The 21,448-nt window shown below is 39.3% G+C and overlaps 2 protein-coding genes across 3 annotated transcripts; both read left to right on the forward strand.

Annotated features, from left to right (window-relative positions):
* The first annotated feature begins 56 nt into the window (after nt 1–56).
* ndufa11 (NADH:ubiquinone oxidoreductase subunit A11) lies at nt 57–2,434 on the forward strand. Its single transcript, XM_077024096.1, has 4 exons — nt 57–216; nt 1,461–1,553; nt 1,963–2,085; nt 2,244–2,434. Exons 1-4 carry the CDS (start codon nt 138–140, stop codon nt 2,354–2,356), a joined length of 408 nt encoding a protein of 135 aa, XP_076880211.1. The 5' UTR covers nt 57–137; the 3' UTR covers nt 2,357–2,434.
* A 6,658-nt stretch (nt 2,435–9,092) lies between these two features.
* Nucleotides 9,093–20,540, forward strand: nrtn (neurturin). Of its 2 annotated transcripts, XM_077024781.1 has the most exons (3): nt 9,093–10,169; nt 16,212–16,464; nt 17,515–20,540. In XM_077024781.1, exons 2-3 carry the CDS (start codon nt 16,239–16,241, stop codon nt 17,940–17,942), a joined length of 654 nt encoding a protein of 217 aa, XP_076880896.1. In that variant the 5' UTR covers nt 9,093–10,169; nt 16,212–16,238; the 3' UTR covers nt 17,943–20,540. The 2 variants fall into 2 exon arrangements, with proteins under 2 accessions (XP_076880896.1, XP_076880897.1); XM_077024782.1 differs by lacking the exon at nt 9,093–10,169 and having other exon boundaries at nt 15,991–16,464.
* The last annotated feature ends 908 nt before the right edge of the window (nt 20,541–21,448 follow it).

A 21,448-nucleotide genomic window follows, 5' to 3' on the forward strand; every position in this document is an offset into this window, starting at 1 on the left:
GAAAGTACCATGTTGGACTCATACCGCTAGATGGCGGTGTGCCCTTGCTGCGAGTTAAGATTACACCAACAGAGAAGAAAAAGCGCGAGATTCACGCAGGTGTTCTCGCGAGAGCCGTGTGTGCCCTTGTATCCAAAATGGGTTACTGGGATCTCGAAGAAGGCAAAGACTGTGTCGAAAAGACATGGATTACTACCAAGCTGGGCACTGCCATCGGTAAGGATGTGTTGGATATTTCTGTTGCAGTATGCAGTGTGTGTGTGCGAGCAAGCATAGGATTATATGGGCGCTCTAGTCAGATATCTGACATGTACCTGCTAACGTACAGTTGGTATCTTACAGACGAGACTATGGCCACTGGTCATTACAGTCTAAAACCATAAACTGCAGTACAGAAACATTAAAACAACGATGTTTTGATACCTGCTAGCTGTCAGTATGGTATGCTATAGCTAGCATAGGACTTAGGTTAGCTAGAAAGCTGGCTACCTTACCTGGGTTACTGAACACTTAAAATGTTTACCAGGAAACCAGAGTACCTTATTCGCGGGCGTCTGAAAAGGCTCCTCATTTTTCTTGACATCCAGTCATCCTGGGTTTTCTTTATCCATTTCCCCTCTCTCATCTGAACCTTAAGATGTAATCTGTTTAATATTCTATCTGGCAGGCAAGGGGGCTGTTCAGTTCAGTGTATTGCTTGTCTTTAAAAAAAATTGCCTACCTTTGCCTTCAGATTGAGTTTCACTGTGAAATTCAGCTGAGTTGCGATCCAGTTGGTGCCGTCCGGCAAACACAAAGAAACAGGGTTGAAAATTTTGCCTCATCATGATCACTTTTATGAAACACTATACACACTCTCTTACTGCTCTATATATAGGCCTCTAGAAACCATGGACAATTAAATAGCAATGTAGTTCTTCAATTCCCCACAAAAATTTTAGATAATGGCTCTATGTAAAATGTGCAGTGACATCCCAAAAACAGTTTATAAACAAACAACACCTATTTTAAATACCTTGCATATTCCATGGGTCAATATTAATCCAATAGTAACATGGAAGGGTGTAAAATCATCAGCCCCACACTACCTCAACCTCTACCTGACACATTGTGTTTAGAGGCAACCCGCATGTGAATGATCTTATACTTAACCAGCCTTCATATGCCCAGTGGATCCTTTCTACTCCTAGAACAATATAACAATCAGCCCATTTTCAAACCCACATTTTCTTTCCAATTTTTATGCACAATAATATAAGCAGTTTATCAGTCTAAGCAAACAGTTGCCTATAATAATAAATGTTGCTGTTTACCTTTACGTATTTCATGTCATTAATTAACCTATGTTCTGGGTGGGTGGGCATAATTCATGTCATTAATTAACCTATGTTCTGGGTGGGTGGGCATAATTCTTTGTCCTGGGTGCCTGTTGTTTTAATGTAATATTTGGCTCTCTTTAGGGCTTGTCGGCTCAGCTTATCATATTATGGCATACCAGCCTGAGACTGCAGTCGAAGCATTGGCCAGGGCGGCCAATGGCACAGTGACTATGGGTAATGTAGTCCACATCTCTTACTGTGTTTACTGTTTACTGCTGACTGCACAGCATATTAGAAGTCAAACTATAATATTTTAGCTTCTGGTGAAGACTGCAGCGAGATTGCACTTTTGATTTCATTGTAAAATATGTTTAATTGAATTTGTATTTATTTAAGATGGAGTTTAATGGTAATAAATTCTACTTCAAGAAATTATATTTGCCAAATAGATAACAATTTCCCGAATAGTGCAACTGAAGAGTTTTTATATTCCATCCTCAGATGATTATTGTGTCTGCATTATGTCTAAATCTCAAAGTTCCTCTTATTTGTATTATTTAACTGTTTGACTTACAGTATCATAAAAGTATCTTTAAATGGTGCTGACGTATCCATAATAACCATTTAGCTGTAATGTTTCCAGCCTCTTTAGGGGCGATATTTGGAATGGCCACCTGCCTCAGTGCGTACACTAGAGATGCCCCTGATGATCCTACCAACTACTTCATTGGTGGATGTGCGTCGGGTGCCTATCTTGGAGCTCGCAGTGAGTACCAGCAGGCATTTAACAGTGCCAGCCCTAGATGTGTGCTGGAAGATGGGAGATCCGTGTGACCGATGTTTGCAGTGGCGTTTAGTTAGACAGACGGAGGTCGAAGTGTCGATCTTGTAGGGCGACTCTCTGATCCGCTTCTTTCTTTACAGCTCGCAGCGCCGCGACCGGCACGACGGCGTGTATTGGTTTGGGAACGCTGGCTATGCTTGTGAAGGTCGGCAAGATGGAGGGATGGAGGATATCTGGCCCACCGAAGCTGTAAACCCAGGGTCCGCCTGTTATTACTTTGTTGATAATGTATATTGCTTAAATAAATCTGTTTGAAGAAAGCGATCTTGAACAGAGTTTCGTGCTTGAGTAATATTGTTTTTGGTCACGCTTGATTCGAGTATTTAAGTGAAGATAAGTGAAAACAATATTTTATACTTTGTAAACTAATACAAAATGTATTTGGTTAGCTAATACAGTTTTTTGTGGGAGACGGATCAAGAGTGGCCACAACAGTGAAATGGCTTTTTGCCTATTTAATAGTATAGATTTCAGTCTGGTGTTTTTATTGGTCCAGTAGTGTCTGTGGCATGGCCAGTACTTTTTAAGAGGACATGTTGTTTTTGGTGATGGCCACAAGAGGGAGATGTTGACCAGCAGAGCATCTTGTGTACAAAACAAGATGCATAAAAAATCATCAATTTGTTAACGAAAACATTTTTCACATTTAATTATTTGTGCCGACCTTTGAATCTGAGGTGCACACCAATCTTTGATTGTCGCAAGTCTATATTTTGTGAGTTTGTCCACTGTCATTGTTCACATTTTGTGAGTTTGTCCAATTTCACTTATTGATATCTCTATTTGTATTTATTTAGGCATAGCTATATATTTATATATAGCTATCTATATTATTTTTATATAGACTAGCATGAAAATAAATGAGATTATTTATATATAGTTTTTTTTCTTTTTTTATTAACACAATGAGCTAGTTCACATCAGGGTGGTCTGCTGTGTTAAGTGGCTCATGGGCAAAATCACAGTTTGGAATGCTCCACAGTCCTGGAAGAGCTCTCTTCAGATCTTACGTTTGTGTGTGGTTTCCTGCAGAGCCTGGACTCTAATATCAGCAGGACAGCGGCGTTTCTAATGTGTTCTCTTTTTTACTGCACTGCATCGCATTTACTACACCATATTTGCAGACAGTTACCACATATTTTACAGTGAAACATTTAAAACTAAACATACGCATGAAACAGCTGCTAGCTAGTTTATGTTGTTTCACCAGTTGAAAAGGGAGAGTGGCTTTTACTTTGGCAAATCTAGAAATCAAAATGATATAAATTGGCCTTAAAGTTACATTCTAGTAAATAGGTAGTGTTAAGTGATCTGGACCATGAAATCTAGAATATATCTGGAACACATCTGAGAATCTCATCAGGCCTTTAAGAGCTGTATTTAGCAGTATTCAGGATGGCTCTAAATGGCCCTTTTCAGTCTAAACTCTGACTTCCTTGATGAGCATTCATTCATTTACAAGTATTCCATCTTGAAGTGCACATGAAACGCGATGAACAGTTATCTGAAATGTTGAGAGCTTGTTCTAAGGCACTGGAATTTATATGTGATTGAGTTTATGGTTAAAATTTGATATTAGCCTGTTCTTCATTGTTCAGTCATGTCCAACTGCACCAAGATTGTGATACATTTTCCTTGCGGTATCTAAATTCAGCCCATTCCTGTCTTGCAAAAAAGAGAGAGGCCAACGTGTTGGCATCAGTTTAACCAGCTGACATTCATATAATACAGCAACCGCGTAGTTTGACTCCTGTCTTCTCCCATTCTAACGAGTGTGCAGGATTAAAGAGGCTGATTTGGCCTTTCTCCCGACCTTCCAGTTGCTATTGATTACCTCTAGCGTGATTTTCTTGCACAAAGTCCTAGTAGTAGCCACGGAGCAAGTCACTTTCATCATAATCACTGGTGTCATTAGTAAAATAAGTCATGCTAATGTGTTATTAGTCTACTAGCCAGAATTCCTACCAGGCTTGATTAACAGATGGGTCCGTGTGTATATAATGTAAAGCCTGCTGTCTGTTCTTGGCATCCCTTGCATTCTTATTGGCCAGAAATGGTTGAAGAATGGCAACCTCAGCCTGATAAAACAAACCTTTTAATCTAGGGAAACCCTACATCTCTGTGGAAGCCTAAACGAAGTTAGCATCGACCCAGGTCATGTGTCACTACGACTTGACACAGACATCCTTCTTCTTTGTCAGAAGACCGCCTCTGCAGTTTTCACTGTTGCTAATTGTGGGGCAGTAAAACGTGCAGAGGGCAAGTGTAAAACCGACTGCTCTTCTCATAAGCCACTGTGTCACAGAGAGTCTGTGGTGGATGTACCATTAGTTTTTTGGTTGCCATCTGCAATGCAGTGGATGATCGGATTCTATGAATATCTTTGATATCGGTTGTCTGCCTTCAAGACAGCTGTTAGGTGTTCAGCTGTTGGGTGTCTGTGATTTTTTCTAAGACGTCTTATTTATATATTACAACGCCAAATTTTTGTTGGATTACATGGCATGTTTTATTGTCATTTAGATTAGCATGCCCTCTACTAAAATGCTGCATTGATGGCCTGAATGTAGCTAGTCAAAGGATGTTAAAAATATATATTTTTATTATTAAACTGAACTCTGAACACACTGTTAAATCTCACTTATAGCTCACATATAATAAGGTCAAAAGCTTAAATAAAGCCTTTCATCAAGGCTTGAATTAATTCACATCCCAACTGAGAAAATCCCAGTCCTCCCACTGAATAATTTACACGGTGCTGAGTCTATGGAATCCTATACACTCAAGCCAAAGTTCTCACATTTGTCTGCTTACACATACACACTAATGAGTCATACACACATCCATACCATCACACACACAACAAGTACACCAGATGACAAAGTCAGCAAAAACATAGGGCCTGCGTGTTTGATAATGTGGTTTTGAAAGCCTTCTCTTTGTAGACAAGATGGTGTTTTGTAGATATGTAAAACTCATTATGCAAAGTCTCCCCTCTCAGACCTGCAGCTCCTCATCTGTCCTCTGAGGAGACGACTTTAGGTCTCCTGCACTTTAGGTCTTTCTCTGTGTCCTCAGTCAGTATGAGAGCCTTTTAAGAGAAGAGAGTTTAATGCCAGACAATTTGGTTTAAATCAAACATGTTAAAGAAAAGATACAAGATTGAAAATACATCCAAAGTAATATTACGTTTTGCTTACTGTGAGGAAATTCAGCAGGGAAAGTCTTGGATAGCATTCCCAGAACTGCTTTTCACTTATAGTCCTAATATAATCATTGGCTGTGAATCTGGCATCTTTTAAAGGTTCTTGCTTTGAAGATGCCAAAATGAGACTCGTTGCATAAGTAAACATTAGGCTACTATGAATGTTGCAACAAAACATAAATCACTGCATATTTGTCAACTATCAACAGAGTGAATGTGGTAAAAATTGTTCCTAATTGTAGCAGATGTTCAATTTCAGTTTATCTTCACCATCCACAGTATTTACATAATTTCAACATTTTCTGTCCTAAAGAGGTTTCCTAAAGATTAATATAGTCTGAGCAGATGTATGATTTTGAGAAGCATTTCTAAAGCTAATTTGGCTTCTGTGACGACTGCCTTCTGACAGATTTATGCTCAAGGATTATACTGTATGACCATGTATTACCTGTTTTCTTTAATAGAAGAGAGGGGAATATTCTCTAATGATTTCTATAATCCCCTCCAGCTGTGTTCTTTTCTTTCTTTTATTCTTTTCTTCAGTTGTTCAATGTGATAAAATGTACCTTATATTTCACGGAGGCAGGTTCTGTCATTTCGAGAGAAAATTACAGTGCATTCAGTAGATAAACTGCATGGACTATAATGTAAATCAATGTTAGAGGACATATCTTTAAACTAAAAAAATATTCAAATGCAATTACTCACCTGGCAGTAAACTTGTTTTTCATAAAGAAAAACAACACTGACCAAAAAAATCTAGTAAAAAATATGAGGGTGAAGGCAAGACCATGGGTTTAATACAGTGCTGCATGAAACATTCCTCGATACTTAAGGAATCTTCAGATTAGCATAACGGATAACACAAAAGTTTGTAAGTTTGTAAAGGTTTATAAGATAATTTGTCATGCAAAGATCAAATCAAAATTTGATTCAAAAATTGAAGAAGGAACCATTACATTTGATAGCACTTTGGTGCAGTTCATTATTGAACATTTGTAAAGGACCCTCGGCTTTCAAGTGACTGCACAGTGCTGTCTGAAGCCTGACTTGCTCTTGTTAAGTAGTTGTTTTTCCTTTATTATTAGTGCTTGTTTTACATTTCCATTATGTTTAGGGCAGACATTCTTATCCAGAGCAAATTACAAAGTGCTTTGCCATCATTCACAGCATCTTAGACTAGTCAGTAGACAAGTTAGAATTCAAGATGCCCTCGAACCCTTGATACTACTAAGCTATGGGAATAAATGCCAATACCTAGAATTGTCAATAAACATATGATCAATATCTACAGGAACTACAGGAAATAAAAACCAATGCCTATGAGCAATGCATGATATAGGTATGTATGATATAGGTACTATATCATACAATGTGTACAAGGACTACAAGTGCTGTCTGTGGTGTTAGTGGTCATTTAAGTACTCAACAAGTACTTAAATGAGTGTTCGGTCTACGTTTGAAGACCACAAGAAACTCCGCAGTCCCAACAGCCAGTGGAACATCGTTCCATTACCTCAGAGTCAGGACAGAGAACAGTCTTGAGGTTTGTCTTCCGCGTGACTTTAAACATGGCATTTCAAGACGAGCCCTACCTGAGATTCGGAGTGCTCGAGGTTCCGAATTGGGCTTTGACCATGGTCACCATGTAAGGAGGGGCTGCTCCATTTTTGGCTTTGTAGGTAAGCATCAAGTTTTTAAATCCGATACGTGCAGCTACTGGAAGCCATTGAAAAGGACACAGCAGTGGAGTGACACGTGTGAACTTAGGGAGATTGAAGATGGACAAAAGGACAAATGATTAAAATTTTATACATGCTGTGGAATATTTAATTTGTGATTTGTCATTCAAGGTTTTGGTTTCCACTAACTGGAAAGTTTTGCTTTTTCCATCTTGAATTTTGGGACGCTGTTGGGATATGTGCTGAAGAACCACTTCACCCTCTTGTATGTTTTGTTCCTTTAGTTAATTTCTCCAGCATTATTCATCCATGCCAGGGTCACTGTCTTAGCACTAGACCCAACACAAGTGACTGGAAACATGGCCCACAGATGTAAGGCCTTCATTTTCCAGCCATGCCCAGCTGCACACCCTTCTCATGGCTGTTTATGTTCACCGTGATTTGAGGGCAAGGTTGATTCACAACCCCTCACCTGATCTTCACTCTTTGGCGAGAAACCAATCAGATTTTCCATACAGAACAGTCTGTGCTCATACAGTCTCTTGACCATAATAATGAATGTATAAACTGAAAAGGGTATCGAGTGACTTGAAAAGCTAAAGAGCAGAACTCCGCATGCTTCATTTACATCTCTTCACTGCCTCTTGCCTGAGAGTGAACGTCTGGACTGGTGCTTTAGTCTGTCACCGCGATGTCTCATTAGCAAGAGGTGCGTAAAGCCGTTAGCAGAAGACACTGTGCCAGGACAGACATCATGCCGCAGGGGTTTACATTTGGGTTCCACTAGCAGACCACACAGAAACTTTCATAGCACTCTAGTGAGGCGAAGTTAGATTCTTCTTAGCACACTCTTAAAAAGGAGCCAAAGTCAAAGTTTGAAAAACAAATGCTGTTTTTCTTCCACGAGTGATTTGAAGAGTTTAGCTAACTTTTTAATCTTATAAAAGCAGGCAGTATTATTCCTCTATGCCGAGTTTTATGAAGACCAAACATATGTACAGGTTATTTAATGTGAAGCTGACAATTATGACACAATTATGACAATTATGACATAATCAGTTGAAAATGTACTTTCAATGACATTATGATGAAAAAAACTCTTCCCTGTTGATCCACAAATCCTTATGGAAACCAAACAAATATGTTGGTTATCTGTGGAAATTAGATGGATGACAAAGGTCTTTACTTGTTTGGCCAAAGAATAATGATTCTTTGGCTAACCAAGAAAGAATCACATTTAAGTGACATCTGTGAAAGTGAAAATGTATAAGGCTAAACATAAGAATAAAGCTTCAATCTGTTTATTTTTTGAGCGCTGTATTCTGACTAAAACTGCTAAGTGAATGAACACTCAGAAACAAAAGAAAGAAGAAAGCTCAGCATGATAGGACACAAATCAAGAAACAAGGTGACTCACGGGCAAGCAGTGTTAATGCTGTAGGACACTAACATGCACTGGCTTGAATATATGCGGGTGGGGCAGACGGGGCAGCAGCGGTCTACAGGTGGCAGTACTCGGGAGATCTGAGGTGTGAGGGACACGATAGAGAGATGGGAACCGTGACATAGAATTAATATCATGTTTTATTCTCATCACCAAGCAAGGGAACTTTTAATTTTAAGCACAACTAAAAACACCAACTCAATTTACTTTGGCTTCTCCTTAGATTTCACTGTTTTATTGTAATTTACTGTAATGAGAAAAATTCTGCATCATAAAATTTTTTTTATTAAAATTAATTAAAATATTAATTGTTGTTAATGTGAATATTAAATTAAAGGACAGGATAATTATAGGCACTATAAAGACGCAGTAGGACAATCCAAATACTTTACAAATACAGAGAATTACTATAATTAATTTACTAGTTTACTATAGATTTAGGGAGCATACTAAAATTAACCTTTCCTCATCTACTGGGCTCAAAAGTGTGGTTCATTGGGGGGGGTTAGTAAGAGTGAAGTGCAGTAGTAAACCCCCCTACCCCCACCCCCTTCCTCCCTATCTCTCTTCCTCAACCGCCTCTCTGCTTCAGGGCTTCAGCATTAAGCCAGAAGGAGATGCATCTCATTTCTGCAGAACAGTCTGTTTGCTGCACAGGACCCCGGTCTGGTGGCTGGGGACAGGAATGACTGCAGGCGATTGTCACAATAGTGTTTAGTGTGCTGGGAGACAAGTGACAGATGCAACTCTGCTAATCCCCTGAGCAGACAGAATCACAGGAGAAGGTAACATTCTGCTTCTAGAAGACAAGACACACTGTCTCTGCACTTGCTTGTGTAATCACTCGCAAAGCTGGGATCATGCACCTGAAGACATGACTGTAATGAACTCTTTCAAGAAGTGCTGCAGAGCTCGGGCTCGTTCTGTGCCTTAAGACGATTATGCCGAGAAAGGAGCGCGTTGAGCTTTACAAGAAGGTTATTTCCTCGCACTCGGGATTTTACATGTTACATGTTTTGCATGAGTTGGAGAGAAGAAGTCTGCTGCTATCAGCTGTTCCTCACTTTAGTGAATCACTGCAGAGGAATTTTGCAGAATAAACAACTTTCGCAAGCCATTTGCCACATTGCTATCACCCTCGGGACACGGGCAGACTGGTGAGAAATAGCTAATTATATGTGTAACATATTTAAGACTGTTCTAAAGCTTCTTAAAATCATTTTTGTGTTTAAAATTGTCACATATTTACACAATTTTAGTGACTTCTGAAGCATGAAATATTGCTACTACTTCTGAACTTTTTTTTTATGCACACATTCTGAAATTCATCCATCTGACTGAAAGATCTTTTGTTAACCTATGGAAGACACTTTTGAATCAAACACCTGGATGCACAGTCTTCCCTGGCATCAAAATGGGTACTTTGGAGTTTTTTCTTCATAGTCGAAGCCCCTGGATGACTGATGACCCTCTGAGTGGTAGAGAACGCTGCACTTTTGGCAGCTAGCTCTCAACCGTCCCGCTGTGGAGACGGCTGGATGCAACCTGGAGTGAGAGGGAGAAACAGGGAGACGTGCCGACACTCCCTGTCTGGAATATCGATCTCTGCCGTTTTTGCCTAGAGGTCGACTGAAAGCATAGACTCATTGCCAAGTCTGGAGAAGCCGGGGGAACGGTAAGGATGTGTGCTCTTAACTCATTCAAGGTGAAGTTCATGTGCCAGGGTGTCACTTGCAGACAGAAGTGAACTCCATGTGAAATTTCTGCAAAGAGCATTTTTCTGTCACACTTCATGGAAGAATATATCTAAGGTGGTACTTTACCTGTCAGAAGAACCTGGCTGTGTGTCCTTTCAAATTGAGCTTAATATGAGCATGGATAAATCAGAGGTTCTGAACCTGTGTACTTGCAATTCACTCTCACTGCTGTATCTGCACTGACACAGGTCATGACATGATTGGATCTGTGGGAATTTGAGTAATTAATGATGTATCACCTGTCGTATCTGTACCTGTCCAATCTGTACCTGTACTTCAGTGATTCACATGCATGCAGGCATGCCATGCCATGCAGCATAAAGCTACAACCACTGAAAACGTTACAAGCATGTCTCTATGTCCTGTGTAAGTGAAATGCACCACTCTGCTCTAAAATGGCATACGATGTCCAGTCTTCAGTCAGATCATCTAATACATTTGGTGGATTGGCCCTGGTTCTGGTCAGGGAATGAACACAAGATCAGTGAAATTCACAGCTGAACCAGCTGGGTTATTTAGGAAGTATCTCGTGCAATGTAGAGGAGAGGTAATGATTTTGCACACTTACAGTGGCTATGCTTCTGTTAATTTTGAAGCGTGCCTTTTAAGATGATAAAAATTACAATTCAAACAAACAGATGTTTTCCTTGGTGTCATTCATAAGGCGTCGTGTGAGAAAATATGAAGCTAAACTGGCAGCATTTGTTCAGAACATTGTTGTATATCCACTCAGGCTACAGGCTGTACAGCTTATAGCAAGCAGATTATTGTTTAATAAACAATGGCCTTTTTATACCTAATTATTTAATACTTATTTTAGAATAACTGAATAACTACTGATGGATGTTTATGACTGTAAAGGTACACAATATTTGCCAGTTATGTTTACACTCTGGAACAGTCAGCATGGACAAACCTCTAAAGGAAACGTCAGCTTATGGCCAGCCTCTTCTCACAGGAAGGAAGAGTGATGACATTGTTCAGTTAAGGAGAAACGATGGATAAAAGTGATCCAGCCGGTATGACCTAGCTCGCAGCTATTCCTCCCAACAGAACAAAGCCGTTTGTGGGCACATCTAAGGGTTGAGATCATTGATAGCATTCACATTCTTTCCTTTGAAACCTGTCCACCTGACCAAAGACAGCATGAGGAACATCTGTAGTACTGTGGATATGCATTAAATAATATAAATATCTTATTTTAAAAAGAGAGAGTAGAGTTCATGCAAATAATATGTTGGGTGTGACATTATTTTATCTAGTAGCAACATGTTTAAGAAATTCTCATACAGCTTAGGTGGTTGTGAGGGTTACTATATGTTGGTAGATATATGCTTCAATTTCACAATCTGGACTGTTGGGTTATATGTAGTTAATATAAAATTACCTGTAAATTACTTGTAAATTTTATACTCTATTAATGTTGTCTAAATTGTGGGATAGCATGTAGGCATGTAAGATTTGTCATTGTTCATGTCTGGTACATTGACACAGTACCAGGGAAAAAAAATGTAATTATGAATCATGATTTTAACACACTATTTGTGCCAACAGATTGAACACTTTGCTGTTAGACTTGACAGTTTACATCCATGCAGAATGGTTTTGAATTCATTACATAAGAGGATATGACATAACAATGGGTCTGTCAGTGTCCTATGAATGTTTAATATATCCGCCGGTCATGAACAACACATTGTTATTTAGGCTGGTTTTCCCGTTAACTCGATGGAATGGACGAAAGGATATGTAGTGACAACAACCTGAGCTTAAATACGCAATACAGCAGCTGCGCGGGCACAAAAACAAACAAAGTTCTGAAAACGAACCATTCATCACAGGCCTGTAAATGCATCGGCACGTGGGTCCAGTCACCAGACTAATGTGTGCACATTTTAAGTCACTTTTATACAGAAGTCCATTAGTACTGAACACGGACCACCATGAGAAACAGCACTCTGGTAAACACAGTTCAGACACTGGCTGAACACCAATAACAAGGCATTGTGTGAATGGATGTAGAAAATTCTTTGTATTCTGTAAATTCTAACATTAACTTGGGATGTTATGTGAAAGATAATAAAGTCGGATGTTATCCGTTTGGAAGGCGGCGGAATGGTTGGCGTTAGTCACAGCTAAGCTCATAAGGAAGCCGTTGAGTGACTGAGCTCCAGGAAGCCTGATAAGCGTTACCTTAAGACAAGCCCTTTCTTCCTCATGCTTGTCAAAGCTGTAAAGAAATGATTATCCATTCCCAAATCAGCATTTAAAGGGGTTTTAAAGGGGATTGTTTTTGCAAATATCTTCCTTCTTGAGCAATGGCTGTTACTCAACTCTCGGTGGGGATGGGAACGGAGGATTAAATGCCATATGCAGCTCGTTGAGGAGACAACTTCAGGAGAGGAAGGGGGGGGTGAGCGGGCGGCTCGTCACCTTCTAAACTGATTACGTGGTGCAGGCTGACTCTGGACAGCTGCCAGGTAAAAGGGTTATGCTGTCACTCAAGTAAAACATTTCAGCGTGTTTTTTTTTTCTGAGTTCTGGATCTCAGAAAATGTATTGTGATGGTTTGGTCCACTTTGATGAACAGTATTTGTGATTACTGGTGAAGTAGCACCAGAAGACTTGTGTGTGCAACCATTTTTTTTTTGCGAAAGGTAAAAGCTTGACAACCTCTGACATAGCTTAACGGTTATGCCATCTGACAATGTCAGAAGTTTCTTCTTTTATTTTTCAATAGAATACAGTGGTACATATGAAGTAATTATAGGTCCTGATTTAGAGGTGGGGTCATTGCCATGATATTTTATCATTAGCCAAAATGGCAGATTTTCCTATCAGAGGTTGTTTGTTTACTGTCTGTCTGTTCTTAGAGCACATACAGTACTGTGAAGGCCTGCTAGGCATTTATAACAAATTCTTCCCAGAAATGAAGTCATATGGTAAACGAGAGGTTGAAAAGCTCCTCGCTGAACTTGGCGTGCATCTGCTGGGATGTACCAGTTTAGAAAACACCAACTACTTTAACGCCTCACCTTCATATTCTTACTATTCCAGCTCTATTCTGTATCTGCCTCATCTTACTATTCTGATTACAATACTGCATTTGTTGCTAAGGACCTACAGTGCTCTGTGCACTATGGGACATTCTTATGCTGAAAATAAGCCTGCAATAAATGGCCAAAACAGAAAGAGAAAGAAAGAGAAGCAGATAACCTGTGTATTTGGGGTGTGTGTATGTGTGTGTATGTGTGCACATGTGCTTTGCAATGAACCACAAAGATCATCACTACCTTCCAGCCAGAATGCCCTATGGCACAGAAACTGATACAACATGTTACTGTTGCCTGACATGATTTGAACACCACAGTAGCACAGAAAAAATTAACAGAATGTGCATTTGGCAAACTTGAATGTTTGTCCTGCATGACGAACTTGCATGAAGGAAAGGTGGTTCTAAGGCACTATTGTCGTCAGCGTTTCACACTTAAGAACCCACTTAACTAGACAATTTGTTTTATTTTTGCCTTGTTTAGAATGTTCCAGAAATACATAAGGACTGAGTGTTTGTCCAGTTTTTGTTGTGACGGGAATTCATATATAGATTAGATGGCAGAGTGTCACTTTCCTTAGACATCCTGTGAACAATTGCATATTTTCTAATAAGGGAACAAGGCACTTAATGACATAATTTATGTGCAGAGAATATCCTGACTGAACGTTTCACAATCTCTACTTCATAAATCACAGAAACAAAGAAACTTCACTGCAGCTGAAAAGGCATCCCCTAATTAGTCAGGTAGTGTTTAGACACACACACACACACACACACACACACACACACACACACACACACACACACACACACACACACACACACACACACACACACACACACACCAGTGTTACCAGTGTAAAATGAATGATCCTGCAGCAGTGACATGAAATGCTCATTCTGCACAGTGTGAATATTTTGAGATTATGTGGGAATTCAAATAGGATATGTGTGGGTAGAAAGGTTAAAGCTAGTTTGTATTCTCTTCTTGCTGATATCACTGCAGATTGGATGCAGAGTTTTCAAGTCAGTTTCTATACTGGATTAAGAGTCTCCCTCTCATGCTGGGATATATATTTAATTACTCACCATTACGAAATAAAAACATACTGTCATGCCATGTGTGTTGACCTTGGCATTGGTAAAATTACTGTTACAAATTGTTTGGTCAAATTTCTGATTTCCTATTACTGCTGTACTGATCCCTGAAATGGTTAAGTAAAGGAAATTAGAGAAGTCTTGTCACCACAAAGTGAACAGAAGAGATGACTATCCACCCAATAGGAGGCTTACATCTGTAGTATCACTGAGGAGTATCACTTGAAGAGTACTAAAACCATATGAAATTGTGGGCCTACTTTTGTCTATATGTGATATCTTACTACAGTTGCTTCATAATCACATATATCATTATAATATGAGTTCGAAAAAGATTTCGGCTCACAACAAAAAGGGAGGAAACCTAACACGCAAGGGAAATGTGAAGGTTTAAACAAGACCTACTAATTTTACAATTGCCATGAAGTGCTGGTGTAGGACGGTTGTCCCACACATGCTTTTTAATGACTAATTCACTGCACATAACATTAAGTGCATTTCAGTTGTTACACTTCCTTTAAGACATTACATTTCCAAAGTGCAATTCCTAAAGCTTTGACAAGACACTTTGAGTTACTGGAGGCAGTGTTAAAGATCAAGTAGTCCAAATTCAGTCCAATTCTGAATTCATAAAAAATCCCTCTGCTACATCAGGTGTTAAAGTTCACCACAGTTTATAGCAGCTTGTATAGAACCGCAGCTGTTTTAAACTCATTTGTACATTGTACAAATGGAAGTCACTGTTCTTAGGGAAAGCAAAATAATCTCAAAGTAATTTGTTTTTCCTAAATGCAGCTAGCACACCATCTTAGTCACTGTCAAACATTTTACGCTTGAAATGAATGTGTACTAATGCAGTCTGGGAAATCACTCTGAGATGCTCCATGTCTGGAGAAGACATCCAGCATCAGAATATCGTTTCCTGGTCCGCAGAATTGTTACTATCTCTGCTTCAGGCAAACGAAGGCAGAAGGAGAACAATTAAATAATAGGATACACAGATAAAGTGTTCATGAAGTAATAAAATAACCCTGCAGTAGAGCATTCAAGAGAAAGCAATATGTCACTGTGTTGAAACAAAAAAGTAGCATATCCAGTAACGCCCTCGCAGATATCTGAGATAATCATTTTCAGATTGCTTCCACGTTAGCGATGTACAGTTGTGTAGGTGGTTCTTGGAGTTGTAAACATTAGCACTATTCAGAAAGATGTCCATTCACTTAGTTAAAATGCCCGTTTCATTTATTGAGAAAGTATGTAAGATGTCCAGTGTCACCTTTAAAAATTCATTATAGACCATAAGAACATGTTTCCTTTGGAAACATTTAAATGGAAAAGCGCAGTGCAGTGAACCTCAGATGACTCAGAACCAGAACCAGATTGGCAAAAAGACAAAGTCAAAAGTTTGCGGACGGCAAAGTAATTTGTGATAACATCTGTAAATGAAATTGCTGCAGGATGAACATGTCTAAAGGAAATCTGTCTTGCATGTGCTGTAGACAAGAACCTGCCAAGTATCCCAGAAATGCAGAAATATGGAGGAAGTCAAATTGTATGTTGCCGAAGTCAGAGAAGATGTTCAACGTAACACAGATGGCTGTCAGATGATAATTTAACTGTGTGGCAAACATTATCAATAGTCTGTGGCCAGAACCCAATCAACAATTCCATGTATAAACACCTGTACTGGTCAAATCAAACACAACAAAGTTGTTTGTGTGCATGTGCGAATGCAGTGGTAGAGTAACCGTGTGCTGAGTCACACGTGTGCCATGTTACGACACAAAGTCTTTATCTTCTCTTGCAGAGTGCCAATGCTCTTACTCGCTTTACGATGAAGTTATGGAGGTGTGCCGCCATCGCCGTGATGCTCTGTGGTGCCGCACTCTTCGTCCCGCTCTCTAGAATCCTGCTTCCCCCAAAAGCACCAGCTTCTCTTCACTTGGGATCACCGCCATCACCTGCGTCACCCATGTCCTCAAACAGCTCCTCCCCCGGGACTGGCATGAAGCTCAGAAGGGTCAGATCAGTGGGCGGGCCCAGTTCGGTCATCTCTCAGTGTAAGATTATCCTGCCTCTCCATGTTTCCGTCTTTATGGTTTGATGGTGTATTTGTTCCCAAGCATTTGTTTGTGTGTTTGTTTGTTTGTTTGTCTTTGGTACTCAAGACCTGCATTAGCAAGCAAACCCTTGCATCCTATTATATTCAGTGGCGTTTTCCCTAGAATATCCTTACATTACCTTACTGGTCAATAAATTAATGTTGGGAGTCAAGAGGTGATAAAGAATGCATTATATAAACTGAATTAGTGTGAATATCTATAATGAACATGAAAAAATAATAGAAATACAGTTTTATATTAATGGTAGAACATTTTGTGTGTTTGTGGCTGCATTTTTTTCTGTGCCATGTTTGCATATGACATATGCATATGAAATATGTACAGGTGAAGGTCTTACCTCAGTCGAATATTCATGATCTTGAAATAATATGAAACTGACTAAAGTGAAACAGAAAACTTAAAGAAAGTCATAAAACACAGCTCCTGATCACCAGTTGTATCTAATCTACAGCACTGAGGCGATTAACGAAAGCACATACACGAACTCAGGGCACCATTCAGCTGAGTCAAAGTCCTGACAATCCAATTGACAAAAGTGTCCACTGAGGTGAGGAGGGATCGGAGCGTTACATAAGTGAAGTGGGTTAGAGGGGTGTTTAGTGTGCTTTGACCTCTTGACCTTGGGTCCTGCTGCATAGCACACCACTAAGACTTAAAGAATATTGCGTTATGTAGAATTCCTTATGCGTTCCCTCTTTAGATGCCTCAAATGACCTTAATGAGATTCTTTGTCAGTTAAGTAGTTGATTGGTCATTTCTTTTCAAGATTCTGACAACGCTGAAAAATGGTCTCTGACCTGTGTCGTCGTCCTGTAACCCACTAAGATGAGTACTATCAGGTTGCGACTTCTGCAGTCGATATATAGTTTCCATACCAACACATGATATCTTCAGGAATTCTCCACCATGGAAGGCTACAGAAAAGAATGGTTGACTTTGCTTTCCGTATGTGACATTAACGACCCTCTCGTTCCCTCCCATGCTCAGTCATGCACATATTCCAGAGCTTCACCGACGGAGAGCTGAAGCAAGTCATCGGTGCTCTGGTGGAGCGGAAGGCGCGGAGGGATACCAAACCCGGCAAAAGGACTAAACGAGCCAAGAACGGCGGCAAGTCGTGCTCACTGCGCGACGTGGAAGTGACAGTCAGTCAACTAGGTCTGGGATATGTCAGCGACGAGATTATCCTTTTCCGATACTGCAGCGGTAAATGCACAGCCAGTCGGCGAAATTATGACATGACGCTGGCGTTTATGAAGCGCAAACGTCTGCTCACGCAAGAGAGTACGGTGAGGGCGCGACACAGCCCCTGCTGCCGGCCCACGGAGTACGAGCCGGACGTTTCCTTCCTCGACAACCTGAACCGTTACCACACCGTCCACGAGGTGTCCGCGCTGAGGTGTGGCTGTGTATGACGCTAATGATGGAACTGCATGAAAAACTGGTATTCCATGTTTTAGTGACTGAAGTGGCGTGGGAAATGAAGTAGCCTATGATGTAATATGCAAACGCCGTGTGGAGAGGATTGCTCGCATTCGTGGATGCTGTTGTACAATAAAATCAGACAATCAGTCAATACACTGCACATATATACATATATATAGGCTACACACACCACAGTGCTTGCCAGACGCTGCTGCTGTTTATCTTGCCTTTTGGGGTTGAAGTATTTAGCAAAAGTGGCATTTTTTCCTATAAAAATCTGCAGTAAATCCCTTAAGCAATCACCTGGGCTCTGATGAGTCGAACAACATACTTCCCTATGAGTAAAGGAGATTCACCCACAAGTTTATATGTTACCACATTTCCCAAACTACAAGCTAATGAGAAAAATGCTACGAGGCAAACATCAACAGCTCTGGATAAACAGTCTATGGCATGAGTATAACCAACGTCCTGAGGAACAGTGCACATTTGTAACAGAACAGCAAAAACAGATCATCATATATACAGCAGATTAAGTTCTTAGAATCATCTTTAAATAATATATAATATTTAAATGTTTAAGTAGATTACATGTAAAAACCACTTAACCATGTTGCACAGCACATGTTAAAGATGTTAGAGAAAAAATCTTTACCATTTTTTAAATGGTTTTAAAATCTTCAACATTGGGTGTGTTCATATAGAAAGTCATATAGACATATGAAATATCCTGATATAGAAAATACTGTCTGCAAAAATGCCTGGATACCTCAGTAAGACTTGACCAACTCATCCATATGTTGGTGTCTCACAATGTGGTAAACATATGCGCAAGGGTTCATGCCTCAGTGTGACCACAGTGACACACTGCAAATACATAGAGCAGCACTGTTCTTTAATATGGAAGACCAATGGGTTCTTGTGATACGGACAGCAACAGACATGCTATTGCTTAGAATATAAACTTGCACGATCCCATAGTGTCATATGCAATATATGCAGTCATCTTTTTTGTATGTTTGTATGTATGAAACATTATCAAAGTATCACTTAAAGCCACCACCATGCTCTATCTCACCTGACTAAGGTCAGCTTAATGTTTCCAGGGTTTAAAACAGTCCTAGAGCTATTAGTCCCAAGCAAGTCACCATGTCAGTCATATGACTCAGTCAAGTCGCTCTTGAAGTCTGCATGTTCTCATCAGACAGATCAACGTAACAGCACTGGCATGCTGGGACATATCAGACCAGTTCTGCCAAAATGAAAGTAAAACACAGGATGAGTCATTGAGGAGAATTCAATGCGGTAACTTTCACAGCAACGAGCTTATTATACACAGACATGTTTGCCCCAAACTCATTCATTTCACCCCCTGACATAAGTGGGTAGTGGGAAAAGCATGTGTACTGCAAACAAGAATGTAAAATTCAATATAGAATTGAATTGAAAGGTTTAGTTTCAAACCTGATTTTCAAACCAGTGAAGGACCACATGGCATATAAAGAATAGCAGGGTTTATCACTGAGTTAGCCTGAGTTATCCTCACCAAATCCATTCCATTTGTGTAAATCCTATAACAGACCATTCTTATCCACTTAGCACCTTTCTAACAGATCCCAAGAATACTGGCTGCTGAAGCAGATAGTAAATATACCAGCAAAAATACATCATACATCTCAAGAAGCTTTTTATTAGGGCTGTGTGCTGGTTTGAAGTAAATGCAAATGTTTCAGTCCTCAGTAAATGTTTCAGTCTTAGAGGAGTACAAACGCATAAAAGCACATTAGCTAGCAAATATTTGCCCAGATGCTTTACACAGTCTGTGCCGTAAATAGCTGAAGAATACTGAATGTGATTCTGCATTAGCTGGCTAGGCAGCTTGTTGGCATTTAATGGCACAGAACCAAGTTTAGAGTAAAGGATTTCTTCAGAACTTTAATTAAGAGCAGTTGAGTGACCTCTTAAATCCAGTCAATTAATTAAAGTAAAAAGATCAATAAAAATCCAGGGAACACATTGACCTAGACCTTGATGTTCTAAAGACAACGTGCTAAACACTTTCACAACATAATATGCATCTTAAATGTTATTTACAGACTACTAAAAACTCTCTCTGTGTATTCAAAAAAACTTTTCAGATGCAAAATACTATGTATGCTGTTCGATTATGAGCATGTAGTAATGAAGTAAGCATGTTAAAATGTAACTGTGGCACGGAAAGTCCTAGAATCCTAATAGCCTCGGTCTGTTAACATACATCCCATTAAGTAAATTCAGTGGGCTGACTAGTATTTCCCATGTTGACAATTGACTTTGATCGAAAGAAAATTAACTGTTGGAGTTGATCATATAAAGGAAAATGCCCCTCATCTTGCCGTTTTAAACCTTCCAAATACAGCCATTGCTCTTTGGCACTGTTGGACCCTGTTAACCAACTACAATAAACATTGATGCAATGCATCTGTATAAAGGATTATTTATATTTATTAAAGAGTAAGTTATGATTTATTTATTTAGATAGCATCACTGACTAAACACACTCATTTATTTATTGACTTTATTGGTGCCAAAAAATCTCATGTATTATATTCAATATTAACTGTTTAATAAACTGTATAAGGTTTAACATTATATTTTCTCATTCATTCATTCCTTTGTTTGTTTATAAACGTATTTATCTACCCAATAACTTACAATATCCTTTTTTGCATCGTGTGTTTTTACATATAGTGTGGAGGAGTTGATGTCCCATGTACTGTACTGAACAAATTAATTCAACCGTGTCTGTCAGTGTTTTATTCTGTTTCACCCATGTGAGTTGATGGGAGATTGTAAGTCTAGGGCAAGCTAGTTTGTGTGCGCCTTCTTGGGAAGCCATAAACATGCCAGGAGCAGACATTGGGCTCTTCTGCTCTCTGGCCTCAAGCAAGAGTCACAAATCCCAAACTCTCTCTCTGTCACTGCATTCCAGAAAGCTCTGTCAAAATCAGGGTCTAAAACATTCTGTTTAAACTCATTCCAAGCATCTGTAGTCCAGGGTCTTATTATTTCATAAATACAGATTAATTCACCAGCATATTTGTTTCTAAAATCAGTCAATGTCTGTGAAGTATTTGATGCCAAATGCCTGTGCAGTAACTGATCAGACTTATGGAGTTTGCTGCTGAATACCCAAGTCTTTGCTCATTGTAAAAATAGAGTGAAATATCTTAATCTACATTATCCAAACTTACAAATGAAAAAAAGCATTTTCTTGAGATTTTTGTAAATGCTGACTTTAAATGTTTCATTAGGCCCCATTACAGTAGGCTAATAATGTTAATGACACATTTATGGCGCAAACAGTTTTGCCAACAATTGATGTTCAGATACCTGATGTGTTATAAATAAAACAACACGGATCTTATTGTTCCAGCTAAAAGGTAGATTTAAAGTAGAGCACCAATAAACATTAGTAAATTTTAATGTTTGCCAATATTTCATTAATATTAATATA

The sequence above is a fragment of the Brachyhypopomus gauderio genome, chromosome 12 (assembly GCF_052324685.1).
Source record: "Brachyhypopomus gauderio isolate BG-103 chromosome 12, BGAUD_0.2, whole genome shotgun sequence".
Lineage (NCBI taxonomy): Eukaryota > Metazoa > Chordata > Actinopteri > Gymnotiformes > Hypopomidae > Brachyhypopomus > Brachyhypopomus gauderio.

What these genes read in the sequence shown, in the direction of transcription:
- ndufa11 (XM_077024096.1), top strand. Translation starts at nt 138, where the DNA reads ATGGGTTACTGGGATCTCGAAGAAGGCAAAGACTGTGTCGAAAAGACA. An exon ending in CAATGGCACAGTGACTATGG is followed by an intron (nt 1,554 to 1,962) that starts GTAATGTAGTCC and finishes TAATGTTTCCAG; the next exon opens with CCTCTTTAGGGGCGATATTT. An exon ending in TGCCTATCTTGGAGCTCGCA is followed by an intron (nt 2,086 to 2,243) that starts GTGAGTACCAGC and finishes CTTTCTTTACAG; the next exon opens with CTCGCAGCGCCGCGACCGGC.
- nrtn (XM_077024781.1), top strand. Translation starts at nt 16,239, where the DNA reads ATGAAGTTATGGAGGTGTGCCGCCATCGCCGTGATGCTCTGTGGTGCC. An exon ending in CAGTTCGGTCATCTCTCAGT is followed by an intron (nt 16,465 to 17,514) that starts GTAAGATTATCC and finishes TCCCATGCTCAG; the next exon opens with TCATGCACATATTCCAGAGC.